We start from the raw sequence: 15,365 nt of genomic DNA on the forward strand, positions 1-15,365 counted from the left end.
CCATAATCGGGTAGTAAATTTTACCTTGTATTTCTACAAACTGTATGAAGGGACAACTGTTGGGCACATAAACGCCTGACAGCTATCACATGGATTGCTGCCCGACTATCGCTCGTGTGCTTAACACAGGAAAGATGGTCGTTCAAGTGAATGGAAGTGGGGTGACTGGGGACCGTTCCATTCTACCTGCCTCCATTGACCGTAAACGGGAGTCGCTCACACATATAGCGGCTCTTGTTAACATGGGCCGCCGATAGTCGTTTAGTTTTTGGTTTTGCTAAAAACCAAGTGACTCCGACAAGTAAACGATTCTTTTTTTTCACTCAGTACTCTATCACCCAAATTTGCTGTTTCTAGTGAGAATTCGGGTGATATTACCCCGTGTACAGTATCCTGGACTTTAACTTTCTTATGTAGGGTAGTTTCCATCCAGTCCACTTGAAATGAGGATGGTTTGTCTAACAAAACATGTAGGATGGGTGAAGAATACAAGAATGTTTTACTATTTCCTTCCATTCCTGCTATATGGAGCTTGGGCTGATTGGCTTCTTGGTGGAAAGGGGCCAAAAGAGTCCACGGTATTAGCATAATAGCTGGTAAGGTTGGCTTCTGTAAACTTTTGTTCTTGTCCAGATTGGGTCAGTGGACAAGTCTGAAGGTAGTGAAGGCACTTTTTGGACATAAGTGGTCTGAAGCATTGTATATCAAATAGCCCCTGTGTGGGTAGATCTGTGTGGGTAGATCTGTGTGGGTAAGCTATTTTAAGAGCCATTACATCTACAATAAGTTTGCCGAGGTGGTGTACAGAACAAGACATTTCATTCATGTCAGTCAATGGAATATGTACTAGCTTGTAATTTGAGTGGATTTGTTTTCTTTGAAGCTGGTGGGCAGGTGTTAGACAGAAAGGGGCGTCCCAGTCCGTTGTTTTTAGATTGCCAGCACTATGTGTATGTGATTCTAGGCTCAGAGATGGTAAAACAGACAGTGGCACACATAGTCGATGGAGACCCATAGCAATGATCAGAATGGGGCCTCACTCTCACTATAGTGACTGGTTTTGCACTCGGGACAGAAGAACTCAGTGTTTTTCTCCTTTAATGTCAGTTCTATTTCCCTATCCCCTTGTTGCCTAATGGCGTACTTCCTTAGAGAGGTGAGTTCTTCATAGTTTCACACCACTTAGACACCATCTTGATGTTGCTATTGCTTTCAGTATTCTATGTTATCAATCCCATGCTGCATCAGCACAGCATTACATGAGCAGCTAGAGACTGTACCATCTCTGCTGCAGGGAGAAAACTGCCATTGCTATCTGTATTCTATAGTTGACTAATTAAGCTACAAACTATAAGTATACAGTCAGGAGGATGAGCTGTGATCTCCTCTATTATAACTGTGTGGTAGGAGACGTGTGATAATCATTACTAACTCTGATGAGTGTCTGTGTCACCACACTGCAGGACTGACTGACTGAGAAACTGACTAATTTAAAGGGGTTGTCCCGCGGCAGCAAGTGGGTCTAGACACTTCTGTATGGCCATATTAATGCACTTTGTAATGTACATTGTGCATTAATTATGAGCCATACAGAAGTTATAAAAAGTTTTTTACTTACCTGCTCCGTTGCTGGCGTCCTCGTTCCCATGGAGCCGACTAATTTTCGCCCTCCGATGGCCAAATTAGCTGCGCTTGCGCAGTCCGGGTCTTCTGCTCTCTTCAATGGAGCCGCTCGTGCAGAATGCCGGCTCTGTGTAGCTCCGCCCCGTCACATGCCGATTCCAGCCAATCAGGAGGCTGGAATCGGCAATGGAAGAGCTGCGGTCCACGGAGGAAGAGGATCCCGGCGGCCATCTTCACCGGTAAGTATAGAAGTCACCGGAGCGCGGGGATTAAGGTAAGCGCTCCGGTAAGCTTTCTTTAGGTCCCTGCATCGGGGTTGTCTCGCGCCGAACGGGGGGGTTGAAAAAAAAAAAACCCGTTTCGGCGCGGGACAACCCCTTTAAGAGCCTATAAACCCAAGTAAATATGAGCTGGTCAGTATGTGATCACTTGACCCACCTGAGTAGAAGGTGTAAGGAATAACTAATGCCCCGTTTAGACGGATTGATTTATTGTTCAGAAAATCGTTCAAAAAAGTGAAATTAAATGATAATCGTTTAGTTTAAATACAGGCAAACAACTGAACAATGAATGAGATTGTGCTTTTCTCAGCCGACCTAAAAACCATCGCTGGCTACTTGTGCAGTTTAAACACTGATCATTCAGTATTTCACATAAATGGGCGGCCCGCCCAACTGTGAATGAGCTGGTGATCTCTCCAACTCAGTCTGCCAGGCAAGCGAGAATTGTGAGGTTCTTGCCCTCATATTCTCATTATTGGTGCATATTCTGCCCTGGATAGCTGCAATCTAGTGTGCGGACCAAGTTTCAGATGTGAATGTTGCATCTACAGTGGGTTTGCCTAGTGCAAATCTCGACCGTGCACTTTAATTGTCTACAGTAGGGGCATAACTATACGGGATGCGTTTGCATCTGGGCCCAGGAGCCTTAGGGGGCCCATAAGGCCTCTCCTCTCCTGTACTATGAATACAGCATTATAGTTGGGGGCCCTGTTACAGGTTTTGCATTGGGGCCCAGAAGCTTGAACTTACGCCTCCAGTCTACAGCAGTCTGTGATATTCCGTATGCAAACTGATTGCAAATCTGTTGGGGAGAAGGTGAGGATGTGGTACTGGAGCTGCAGAGCTCTTGGATGGTGAGTATATTTTCTTTTATTATTTTTCCACAAGAACTGCTGTAAACTTTTTGCTAAAAAAAAAAAAAAAACTTGGAAAATCCCTTTAACTATGCCAGGACTTGGCTGTGTTTCCTCCATATTCTTGTTTAAAAAGATTCAATAATGTTTTGCAGTTCTGTGCTGGAAATAATTATCAGCTTACTGGCATTTTATTATTAGTCATATTGTGAATGTAAATATGATGCAGTTTTTGAATTAGGAATGATCTCTCCTGCAGTCTAAGGGTAAATGCCCATAGACAGATTTGCATCGCGTTTCCTGCAGCGGAAATCCACGTGGGAATTCCGCAGTGGCAAGATTCTATTGAAGCTAGTAGCTTTCTGCCTGTCAACGCACACATGTGGATTTGTACCGTGGGATTCCGCGAGTGTGAAAAAATTCCGGCATGTTCTATTTTACAGTCTATTCGCTGCGGGAGGACTCGATTGATATGGAAGGACGCAAAAATGCGATCACTCGCTGACACTCTTTTGATTTGATTCGCAGTACTCCTGCGGCTTAAATCCGCGGGCGTATTTCGCATCGCTCGTGGCTAAGAGACCTTATGCCTCATGCACATGGCACGCACGGATTCCGTGTGGGGAATCCTGCTTGGAATCCGCCCCGGGCTGCTGCTGGCAACCCTGCTTACCTGTCATCTCATAATTTGTTCTGTATTGCTGATGTGCCACGGTACAGATGGCTTCCATTGATTTCAATGGAAGCTGTCCCTGCATAGCCCTCTCTAAAATAGAGCATGCTGCGATTTTATTTCCAGCCCGGTTTGTCCGCAAATAAAATTCGCTTGTGTGTGTGGAGAGAGAAATCGCCATGCACATCTATGGGCCAATTGGCAGCGGATTGCCTGTGCCAGTGACAAGCATGGGATCCACAATTCAGTTTGCCCTGTGTGCATGAGGCCTTAGCTTGCATTCAGATCTGTGCTGCATGCAGCGCTTATTCTACTGGTAAAATGCTAATAGCTGAGCAGAAACCGAACAGACCCGTTATAGTTAATAGGTCTGCTTCGTGCTGTTCAGATCCATCAGACAGACCCATTCGGCTATGGAAATTCTCCTTTCCTGCTCCCAGAACAGAGCAGGAAAACAGAAACCCTGATGCACATGTAAAACCACCCTAAAGGCCCATTTACACACAACAATTCACTCAAAATTCGTTCAAACTATGTTTTTGAGTGATAATTGTTGTGTGTAAATGCTACCTTCGTGTACTTTTCAGCTGACCGATGATTTTTAGGAGTGCATAAAATCCATCATTCGGCCAGAGAGCTGATAGCAGGGACACAGGCTGTGATTCTCCATGAGAGCGCTGATTACATTGTATTCAGCTTGCAGTCCTCCTGCAGCAGAACAAAGGAGCTGTATGCAGAGAACAGACCACCTACTGTTCTCTGCATACAGCTCTGGGGGCTCATTTAAATGCAAATGAAGGTAATCTGCTAATGGCCATTCGTGCCCATTAGCGGCTTATGCAAAATGATCGCTAAAACTGTCAATCATCCTAATTTGAACGAGTTTTGAGGGATCATCTCGTAAATGAGCCTTTACTTCAAGAAATGCAAGATATTGAAAGTTCACTGCGATTTTTCCTCCACACCATGGTAACTACATGGTGAGATACATAGTAACATAGTACATAGGGTCGTAAAAAGACATATGTCCATCCAGTTCAGCCTATTACGCCCCAATGTTGATCCAGAGGACGGCAAAAAACACCAATGAGGTAGAAGCCAATTTTTCCTTCCTGACTCCAATCTTACAAAAGGAATAATCCCCGGATCACCGACCCTTCTGAAGTAATTAGTTATTATAACATAGAATAATATAACTCTCAAGAAAGGCGTCCAGTCTCCTCTTAAACTCTTTTATCTAGTTCATTATCACCACGTCCTCAGGCAGAGAGTTCTATAGTCTCACTGCTCTTACAGTAAAGAACCTCATTTTATGTCGGTGTAGAAACCTACTTTCCTCTCGACGCAGAGGATGCCCCCTTGTGTCACAGTCTTGGGTATAAATAGATGATGGGAGAGATCTCTGTATTGTCCCCTGATATATTTATACATAGTTATTATGTCGCCCCTCAGCCGTCTCTTTTTCTAAACTAAATATCCCCAATTTTAATAACCTCTCTGGGTATTGTAGTCCGCCCATTTCATTAATTACTTTAGTTACCCACCTTTGTACCCACTCCAGATCTAAAATGTCTGTTATACAGCCGAGCGCTCCGAGCGGATGATGCAGAAGACGAGCAGGGTGGCCCTGCTTGTCTTCTGCATCCAACTGTTCCCTCTAGTCGAGTCCTGTACAAATTTAGATAGGCAATTGTCTTTAGTTATTGGCATAAACTTGTTACCTTTTTATAAGTTCCGCAAGTTTCAGTTTCCCCGTTTTGTATCCGGAAAGTTAGTCTCCTATAATAATTACCTCATTGTTATTTGTTGCTTCATCTATTTGCCTCAGTAATAGATTATCAGTAGCTTCTGTTATATTTGTTAGCCTATAGAAAACCCCTATGAGGATTTTATTATTGTCTTTCCCTCCATGTATTTCTGTCCATAGAGACTCAACACATTAATCTCCCTCACATATATTTTCCTGTACTGTTGGCTTTAAACAGGATTTTACATAAAGACAACCCCCTTCTGGTTTTTACGATCCCTTCTGAACAGACTGTAACCTTGTAAGTTTACCGCTCAGTCACAGCCTTCTTACAACCAGGTCTCAGTTATTCCCTCTATATTGTTGTTTTCCTCAGACATTATTACTTCTAGTTCATCAACCTTATTGGTCAGACTTTTAGCATTAGTCACCATTCAGTTTAGAAGGTTTTGGTTATTTTTTATATTAAGTGTATCCAGAGACGTAACTTGAGGTTTCTGGGCCCCAGTGCAAAATCTGTAACAAGGCCCCCAACTAGAATGGTTTATTCCTAGTACTGGGCTCCCTATATAGAGAGGGGAGACCTTATGAGCCCCCTAAGGATCCTCGGCCCGGGTGCAACCGCATCCCCTACGTTTCCTATAGTTACTCTAGTGAGTGTATCCCTACTAACTGTGCTGCCAGTTCTAACTGTTCTAACCCCTCCATCCCCCATTCTCATTACTTAAGGCCCATTTAGACACAACAATTAACGCTCAAAATTCTCTCAAAGGCAATCTTTTGAGCGATAATCGTTGTGTGTATTTACACGCTCCGAGAACTGCTGTGTTCTCGGAGTGCTCAGCTGGTACCCAGCTAAGCGCTCCGAGTGGGGTATTCAGAAGACAGCTGGAGTGCTGTCTTCTGTATACAGCCGCTGTGTTCTCGAAGCATTCAGCTGGTATCTGGCTGAGCGCTCCGAGTGGGGTATACAGAACACAGCTGGAGTGCTGTCTTCTGCATACTCCTGCTGTGTTCACGGAGCGCTCAGCTAGTATACAGCTGAGCACTCCGAGTGGGGTGTGCAGAACACAGCTGGAGCACTGTCTTCTGCATACTTCTGCTGTGTTCTTGGATCGCTCAGATGGTATACAGATCAGTGCTCTGAGCGGGTTATATAGAAGACAGCTGGAGCTCTGTCTTCTGCATACTCTTGCTGTGTTAACGGAGCCCACAGCTGGTATACAGCTGAGGGCTCCATGCGGGGTGTGCAGAACTGCATACTCCACTCGGAGAACACAGCAGGGATACCAGCTGAAACAATAGAGAACTCAGCGCGTGGCACTGATAAGGCTCATCGTTAACTAGCTCAAAGTTAGCGATGAGTGGATAGTGCACGAACAGTGCATGATGGTCGCGCGTTTAGACACAACAATTATCGCTCAAAAGATGGCTTTTGAGCGATAATCGTTGTCTAAATGGGGTATTAGTCCCAGGCCACTGTCTATACTGTCTTCACCTCTCTTTGTCTGGTTGCCCTCCCTCCAGTCCCTAGTTTAAACACTTCTCTAACCTTCTAGCCATATTCTCCCCTGCAATTTTAATGCTTTTTTTTTCTACACACAGATGACCTCTGCATTGATCTAGTGCATTAGTGAGGGTTGTGCAATGAAAGGTTATATAATAACGTGTGGTTTATAGGATTGTAAATTCTCTGAGGCTTTTTATAGCAGCATGTGAAGCAAATGGTCAAATAAAATACTAACTGCGCTGATTTTAGCTTATACAGTACCAATATACCAATAGGTTGCTCTGCAGCTCTTTTAAGACTAAAACTCATAGCTAAATGCTGGGGGTTGTAGTTTTGCAGCAGCTTGGCAGCCACAGGTTGCATGTCATTGCACTTTACCCACAATTGTGTCTAGACTATACTCTTTCCCCTCTAAGAGGCCTGTGTAAGAGGGTCAATTTTATGTGTGAACCTTGGCCCCTACTCTGGGAATGCAATTGAGGATGGTGCAGTAATGGAAGCAGACACACAGCAGTAAGCTTGAATAACTTGACTTCACAAGAGGCACAGATCTTAATGGTTGCAGTCACAATGAGCACTAGCTTGATAGTTACAATAGGGCACACAGATTGGCAGTTAGGGGGCGTATCACACGGGCCGATCGTAACGTTTGCCGCAAGAAAATTGCAGCAAAGTTGTGTGTTTGTTCCCGCGATTCTTCAGCGTCAGTGATGCTTGTTTTTTTTTAATAATCTCGCATTGCTGCCGCCTGCTATAAAATCGCGCATTTTTTTTCATTGTGAAAGTCAAAAGTGGGAAATTTAAACAAAAAAAAAAAAAAGCAGGAACACTGCACATGACGGCATATGAGAGATATGGGGTTACGTGCAGATAGGCTGGCTCACCAACGGCTCGACAGCGGTAAAACGCTGTGTGATACATGCAGCATTTATGCTTACAGTCCTGTGAGCCCGGCCTTATTAACATAATGTTTATCTGCAGCGAAACTCCTAGTCCTGCCCTAGAATGAAGGTTGTGAAGTGATAATGGCACTTGGTGAAGACCCATTCCTTGTAAGTTGGTTTAGTACATACTGCGGCCATCCCCTTACATCTCCAACCATTTAACTATACCAGACTTCACGTGCAGTGAATTTGCGTGAACGCCCCCTGCCCCCCCCCCACATCTGCACACATATATGCAGTAAAAATGGTGCTGTTTTTCACGCACCCAAACTGCATACACCTGTGTGAATGAACACTTAGAATCCATTCAAGACGGAGAGCTTGGATGGAAAACTATTCGTACAGCACACATTCTATTTGTGTGACTTAGGCCATATGGTATGTCTCACATGTAGACTGTACTGGGATGTCACTTTCTATCGTCATAAGACTGTTGTGCCTGGCAAATTACTTCTAGCTAATGAACAAGTTATAGACGAGTACTTGAGGGTAATAATTACTCATCTAGTCTCTGTAGTTCCCATACCTTAAAGGTGACGGTGACCTCGTTTTTGAATAGTTGCTCCACACAGTAGATATTTGCATAAAACCCAGATGGCCAGGTCACCTTTCAAGTTATACCTGTTGCTCCTTGCATCTTCATCCTTCTTTCTTCTAAGTACAGTCATTTCAATAGAATGTTTTAAAGGGCTGTACAGGACTCGGAAAACATAGTTATTTTATACTGAACTGTGCCAGATACGTCTATGGTTATGTCTGATATGTAGCTAATCTCCATTGAAGTAAATGAAGCTGAGATGCAATACCTCAATCTTAGGACAGGTATGGTGCTGTTTTATAAGAGAGCAGCCATGTTTTATTATTTCAAAACCCCTTCAACTTTTTTTTTTTTTTTTAAATTTTAGAAATGGAAAAGTCACCATGGTGTCCATTGCTTTAATAAGTCATATGGACGTGTCAAGAGTTGTTGGACAGCCAACATATGAATTATTCTAGACACGCATGTCTCTGACTGGACAACTTCCTATATTGATCCTGAACACCGCATATGTTTGTGTTGGCTTGTTCTCCTGCTCATAACGTTGTTGGTTAATCATTAGAACTCTTCTATATTGGCATGCATATTTTATTTTTCTCCCTCTAAAAGACGTTAATGACCACTGAGAAGAGTGAACGGGCCCTGGCACAGACGTCTGTGCAGAACGAACTACATATGCCTGGCCACTTCTTCGATGATCTTAATTGTTTGGTTAACAGCTGTTGAATGTCTCTAGCCAGCTCTAGTTGCCAGAGACTATAGACCCCCTCCTTAGTTCACTTGAAACCTGTTTTCTTCATCATTGCCACCGCATTGGAATGTAGAGCTGCAAGCTATGGTCCCATTCACTTGAGTAAATACCTTCTGTTCCATGAGAGGTTTCTGTCCTCCCTGAGCTCGCCTTAGGACACCTGTATTACAGTTTGACAGGTGTACCGCCCCAGTCAAACTCCACCACTACTCCTCGGAGTTGGTTTAACCAAAACCTTGAATGGGTCCAATCCAAGAGATCAAGAAAGACCTTTCCAATGGGAAGTCTAGCTTTGTTCTTCTAAGATTTTGTAGACGCCATTTATATCTTACAGCATTTAGCTCACAGTTTAGATTAATATGGTTCAACCTCTAAACACTCAGCAACATGAAAATATTAAAAGCTCGTGCATCAACACTTCATGTTCAATGGAAAACAAGCTTTTCTTCTCACATCAGAGCTCTTCAGAGCTTAAACAGGCACAATGCTTGACATTCGTAGCACAGTGAAGCTCTTCCCTTTTGTCTTGAAAACTATTTTTTCAGTTAGGAATCCTTCAACAAGATTTTAATACTCTTATGACTTTTTTATTATCTTAAGTAATATTCTTGAAGATAGATGCATAACTTAAAGCTCTTGAACCCTGTGTAAAATATGTACCAGGTCCCCAATTGACCGAGAGCTTCACACTGTGCTGGGTCTATATACTCACTTATATAGTGATAGGGATAATTGCAGAATATAGTAGGAACTATTATGCTATGCATTTACACATCAACCCTTGGGTCTCCTCAAGATCCAATTCCAGGTACTATCTGCTGCTTTTCCATATCCTATAGGCTGAAGCATAACTTTTAGTTCCTGGACCACAGTGTAAATGTAGCAAGGACCTCACCTACTATGTGTCATTTATAATACTAGCGTCAATAGCTTAAGCAAAGGGGATACTGGACCTCGTCAAGCACTGTATCTCCTATAGCTAGACTCCCTAGACCAAAAGGTATTGTATGTGGCTGCTTGTTTTAACCTTGCTGTGGAGTCTTCCTCAATTCGATAAATATCCTTCATTGTCTGGGCATTTGTCTCGTCAGAGATTATATTGAGGAATTATTTTGTTTCAATAGACCTTTCTTTTAAATTGGAATAGTCTTTACTACTATATTAAATGTCCTACTATCATCACTCTTCCCTTCATACGATCATAGAATATTTTCTAACAAATCGGATAGATTGATGTCTGATCTATAGAAGTCCAACTGCTGGGATCCTCATCTGCCGTGAGAACGAAGATCCTGGGGCCTCACTTCAGGCTTTTCTTTTTCCCTATGCCCGCTAAGGTAGTGAAGTCTAGAAATGGTGCAACATAGTTTGGAGTACATTCACCGGACCTAGAGTAAAGTGCGATGACAACACACAAAAACATGTTCATAAATTTTTGTAAAATCTATTTTTGAAAACCATATTAATCTTGGGTATGATTTTGGTAATCAAGGATCTCCACTGAGAAGTGGTGGCAGGGCGGTCACTTATCCATCGAAGTACTAAGGCTTTTCTAGATCTAAAAAAGGGTTGAGGATTTCCTTCAGAAATCTTTGAATATTGTGTGGCATAGGTTTTCCTGTAAAAAGCCTCAGCAGATACACGACAGGGGTATACAGGTTGGGATATAACCTCTGGCAAGAAGGCTACCGCCTCTTTCCAAAAAAGCACTAATGGTAGCTGTGGAATAATTTGACATGAAAGATCATTCTAAACATAGCAGGCGGCATTCTTTTTTACATTGTCATTCATAGGAATGTTTTAGTCAATGGTTTAATGCTATGATCATGGAGATAATGTTAACAATTACAATATTTATGTATATATTATAAACCCTTTAAATTGATGGAGCAAATTTTCAATTTCACGCAGGCAATGCAGTGCCACACAGCGTATTCATGCTAATGCTTGACATAAATACACTATGATGCATCTTTAGTGGAGGACAATGACTGTAATGCTAGCCCTAGCTTGTGGAATTGTGCTGAAGAATGGGGCGGCATATGTATAAAGGGTAGAAGGACTTACAGTAGTTGGCAGTTCTGCTATTTTGTCTATTTTTGGTTGGAAATTAGCATACACAATCAGTCCAAGCATTTTCATCGTTCCCCTCCATGCCAAGCGCAGGGCTTTTAAATAATTGAAAGCCTGACTGTGATTGTACTTTCTGTCACCCAAAGTGTAAAAAAAAAAAAAACGCAGCAGAAGTGCATTGTGATGTAGTCTACCGCAAGCCTTTTCTACGAGAAGGACTCGCAATACTTCTTGAGTCTCCAAGCCAAAAGTGCCCCAAAGGATCAAGGACCAGTACATCCCTCCCCTTGTTCAAAAAGGATCAAGGACCAGTACATCCCTCCCCTTGTTAAAGTTTGGGGAGCCTTACTATGTTTTGGATTCCCATTCGCTGCCTCCCAAGAGCTCAATACCTAAAAGTTGCCGTAACAGGAAGCGGTCTCATCCAGCGTCCCACCCCCACCCCACCACCACCACCCATCTTCAACAGAGAATAATGCAATCGCATAAGAATTAATTCTAGTGACAAAGCAAGTGTAAAAAAGTGAATTGGCCATGCCTCTTCATTAATGTGTATATACAGTAGCTACAGTATCTTAGTAATTAAAGTGACCAGCCGGTTTTGAGACCAGATTTTGTACTGGGACAGGAAGGGGTATATTACCTGCAGGTGTTACCTCTCCGATCCTTAGGTTTTGTTTCCTGTTTGGGACCTTCCAAGATAGCTGCAGCTATTTTCTAACCACATAAATGTGCGTTGCTCTCTGATTGGGCAGTGCTGATCACATGAGCAGCTCTGGTCAATCAAAGAGCAGGCATAGTGTATTGGTAGTCTAACACTATTAGTGCAATGTGGAGATTAGGTATTCCACAGATTGCATTAGCCATCTTGGATGGCCGAAAACAGGACCTGAAGCTAGTGCATTGGAGGCCCAGCAGAGAAGAACAGCTACAGGTAATATACCCCTGTGATCTCAAGACCTCTTTTTGTCCTGAAACCGGTGGGTTGCTTTACATGCTACTGTGAATCTCCATTAGATAAATTATTGTCAAGTCTATTTGCCCAAATACTGTTGTGTGACCCTACTCCGAATACACATACTATTGCAATTGTGTGCAAAGTCCATGTTTTCTTTACATGAGCTGTTCATTGCAAAACAAACATTTTCGTTTCAAGTGCCAGAGACCCTGGGAATGTTGGTATAACAGGTGTGATGAGTGTATTACCGTGTGAAATGGAAAAGACATTGTACGTTCCTGTGGTTTGTCCAGTCTTCCAGGAACCTGTATAGTTTCCACACAAGTCCATATCTCTCCTGCTATTGGACACAGGCATAGCTCGAATTTTTGGCCCAAAGCAAAATCTGTAACTGGCTCTGTATCATATTATAATGTGTCATTTTATAATGCTGGTGGTGTTTTATGTGGCAGAGAGACCTTTTGGGCCCCCTTATTCACCATGGTCAAGGTGCAACTGCTACCTTTGCACTTCCTTGAGCGATACCATTATTCTTAGATCTAATCCCAGTTTGTTGTGGGAAACAATGCAGGTGTCAAGGACTGCACACTACATGAGAATTACAATGTATCACCCTGTCCAAAGGGCAATACTGACGTGGCAACTATTCAATTGCAATTGGCTATAATCTAGCTAATCCTGAAAAACACCCCAGAAATAATAAGGAAATGCTGATCAAGAGGCGTCTGGTATCGGATTTTACAGGCAGAAGATGAACGGGGAATCTATGGCACCATACATTAAATTACTTAGGCTGGGTTCACACATGGTGTTTTTATGTGTGTGTGTGTGGGGGGGGGTTGACGGCTTTTAAAAACCACATGTACAGTAAAAAAAAAAAAGTTTCTTGTGGTTTCTAAAAAAAAAAAAAGCCACATGTGAATGCAGCTTTGTCCAGGATTGTACTAAAGGACCTTCTTCTATTCACGTTTTTGAGAGACTGTGCCACTTTTGTACATAGCCTGTGCCTGATATTGCAGCTCAACCTCTTACAAATAAGTGTATGCAACAGTGGCTGGTTTCTGGGAAAAAAAGGAGGGTCTATTTTCGTCCATTTTCCTATTCATGGACAACCCCTTTTAAATGTGCAGCTTTGAAAATATATACAATGAAATATATGTCTTGGCAGATTTGTTCTCATTTGGGGAGTAATAAAAAATGTATCTCATCATGTCTTAAAAGAACAGTCCAGGAAAAATTGCTAACCTGTGATAATCCTATGTAGGCCTTGAAGAGGTGGAGCATGGCACTGGAAATGCCTCTGTGTAGTTATTAGAACCTCCTCAGGTCCTGCACTCGGAATATCGCATGCCTAAGTACTAGGGGTTGGCACAAATGTAGCCTAAAAATGCTGAAATGTTACTTTGTGTGTTCTGATACTGTTTAGTCATAACAGTTAAAATGACTGTTAGCCCGGATTTGTGCCCTCCGCCAGCGCAACACCCTAAATTGTCTAATTCTTGACTATTGTACTTAGGTTGTGTGTGTTTTGTCTCTGTACAGGATGTTTACATGGTAGGTGCTTAGTCAAGAAGCAAGATGAGCGTCACGTCATGGTTCCTAGTGAGCAGCTCCGGCACTCGCCATAGGCTGCCTCGGGAGATGATCTTTGTTGGCCGAGATGATTGTGAGCTCATGCTTCAGGTAAGCTCATCTATTAACGCACATAGGACGGTATTATATGCTTCATATTGGTATTCGAATTGACAATTTTAAATGTTGCATTCATTTTAATTTAATTTGGTTCTAATTGACATATATAATATATTGAGAATTCGACTTTTGTTCACAGTAGCATTGTGGCTTCTAAATCTAAACCGTGATGAACGCCATTGAGGTTAATGGTTTTCTTCAGGGTTCCTGTCTTTTTCCCCCAGAAGACTGGAATAGCTGACAGAACCCCTGATGGAGGCTAATAATGCAAATATGAACTGAGTCTAAATGAGACTGCTATAAGCCCATATTTTACCTTTGCGTGCCTCTGAATCTATACAGAAATGCACAGAGGCTGTGTAGCAAGTTCCATCGTATGGAGGCACTATATGGTGGCACACAGTGCTTACAAGTCCATAGTGTGTGCCGTTGTACAGGTTCCGTATATACAGCTTTTCTGTACACATCAGCCATTAAAGGGGTTGTGCAATGAACACAGTCCCTGTTCATATGTCAGAGCGGGCTATATGCACATCATTAGAGTAGGATACATTGCTTAGTACCTATATTGTGAAAACTGAGAGCTGTTTTGTAAGAGCAGCTCCCCTTCTGTTGGACTTTGACTCGTTTTTGTATTACAAGGGTGGCTGTTCATCTGAATGACTATTTTGCAATGCTAACTTTCCTCTGCTGCAGGGAAAATGCCTGCCTGGCCGCTTCTCCCCAAAGCAAAATTGGCTGTCTGCCAGGAGTGGGTGCCAGAGTGATCAGCGGTTTGCCCCAGGTGCTTCATTTAGAAGGGTTTTGTCTCTAATGGTGAAACCCCTTTTAAAGCTGGTCTCAAGTTCTGGTCTTGTTCAGTGATTATTGTGTCACTGCAATCCTTATTGGAATTTGATACCTGTCTCTTTCTCTTAAGAGGCTGAAGTTATTGCTCTACACTACAATTTAGTCTGGTCAGATAGGCAAATGAGCTTTGAGCCTTTAAGGAACCCTTGACTTCCATAATTAAAGTTGTTCTTCAGCTTTTTAAAACTAATGACCTATTCACAGGATAAGTCATCAATAACTGATTGGGTGGGGTTCGACATGGCTGTGCCTGCAATATCACGCCAGACCACTGCACAATATATGGAGCTCTCTTCTTCCTGCTTCGTACACAAAGACAGCAGTTCGGCAAATGGCTGATCAATTGGGATCCTTGGTGGCAGACTCTAGCCGATCAGCTATTGATGACCTATTCTGTGGATAGGTCTTCAGCTTTTAAGAGGTGGAATACCCCTTTAACATTCATTTAGTTGAAGGGCTGTTTTATCAGTACAGATGTTTAGAAGTGTCCTTCTGCACAATGCCATGTAACACATCTATTGTACACAAGTTGGGGGCTCCCTAGGTAATGAATCAAAACCTATAAAATCAGCTATTTAATTAAACTCTTTGGCTTGTAATTAGGTAATTGGCTTTTAGATATAGAAATATATTTGCTTTACAATAACATATTAGGGGGGAATTTATCAAACCATTTTCTCCAGTTTTCTAACATGAAGAAGTTGCAAATTTTGGTCTAAGTCATATTTGAACTCAAATTAGCAACATTTTGCCTCTCTCGACGAGAAAAGTGGGACAGCATAGGTGGAGAGATGGGGCCAATGTTGGTCCAACAGGCTTAAAATAATTTAAAAGTTGACCTAAATTATAGCACAAATCTATGTGTGCCCTAA

The 15,365-nt window shown here is 42.5% G+C and overlaps 1 protein-coding gene across 5 annotated transcripts in view; it reads left to right on the forward strand.

The window, feature by feature from the left end:
- The window catches only part of CEP170B (centrosomal protein 170B), a 79,632-nt gene that overhangs the window by 9,486 nt on the left and 54,781 nt on the right, over positions 1-15,365 (forward strand). For all 5 annotated transcript variants that reach the window (XM_066608158.1, XM_066608160.1, XM_066608161.1 and 2 more), the window contains exon 2: positions 13,495-13,635. In XM_066608158.1, the coding sequence (XP_066464255.1) occupies positions 13,531-13,635 (105 nt within the window). In that variant the 5' untranslated portion in view covers positions 13,495-13,530. The remainder of the gene's footprint in view (positions 1-13,494; positions 13,636-15,365) is intronic.

The sequence above is a fragment of the Eleutherodactylus coqui genome, chromosome 6, assembly GCF_035609145.1.
Source record: "Eleutherodactylus coqui strain aEleCoq1 chromosome 6, aEleCoq1.hap1, whole genome shotgun sequence".
Taxonomy (NCBI): Eukaryota; Metazoa; Chordata; class Amphibia; order Anura; family Eleutherodactylidae; genus Eleutherodactylus; species Eleutherodactylus coqui.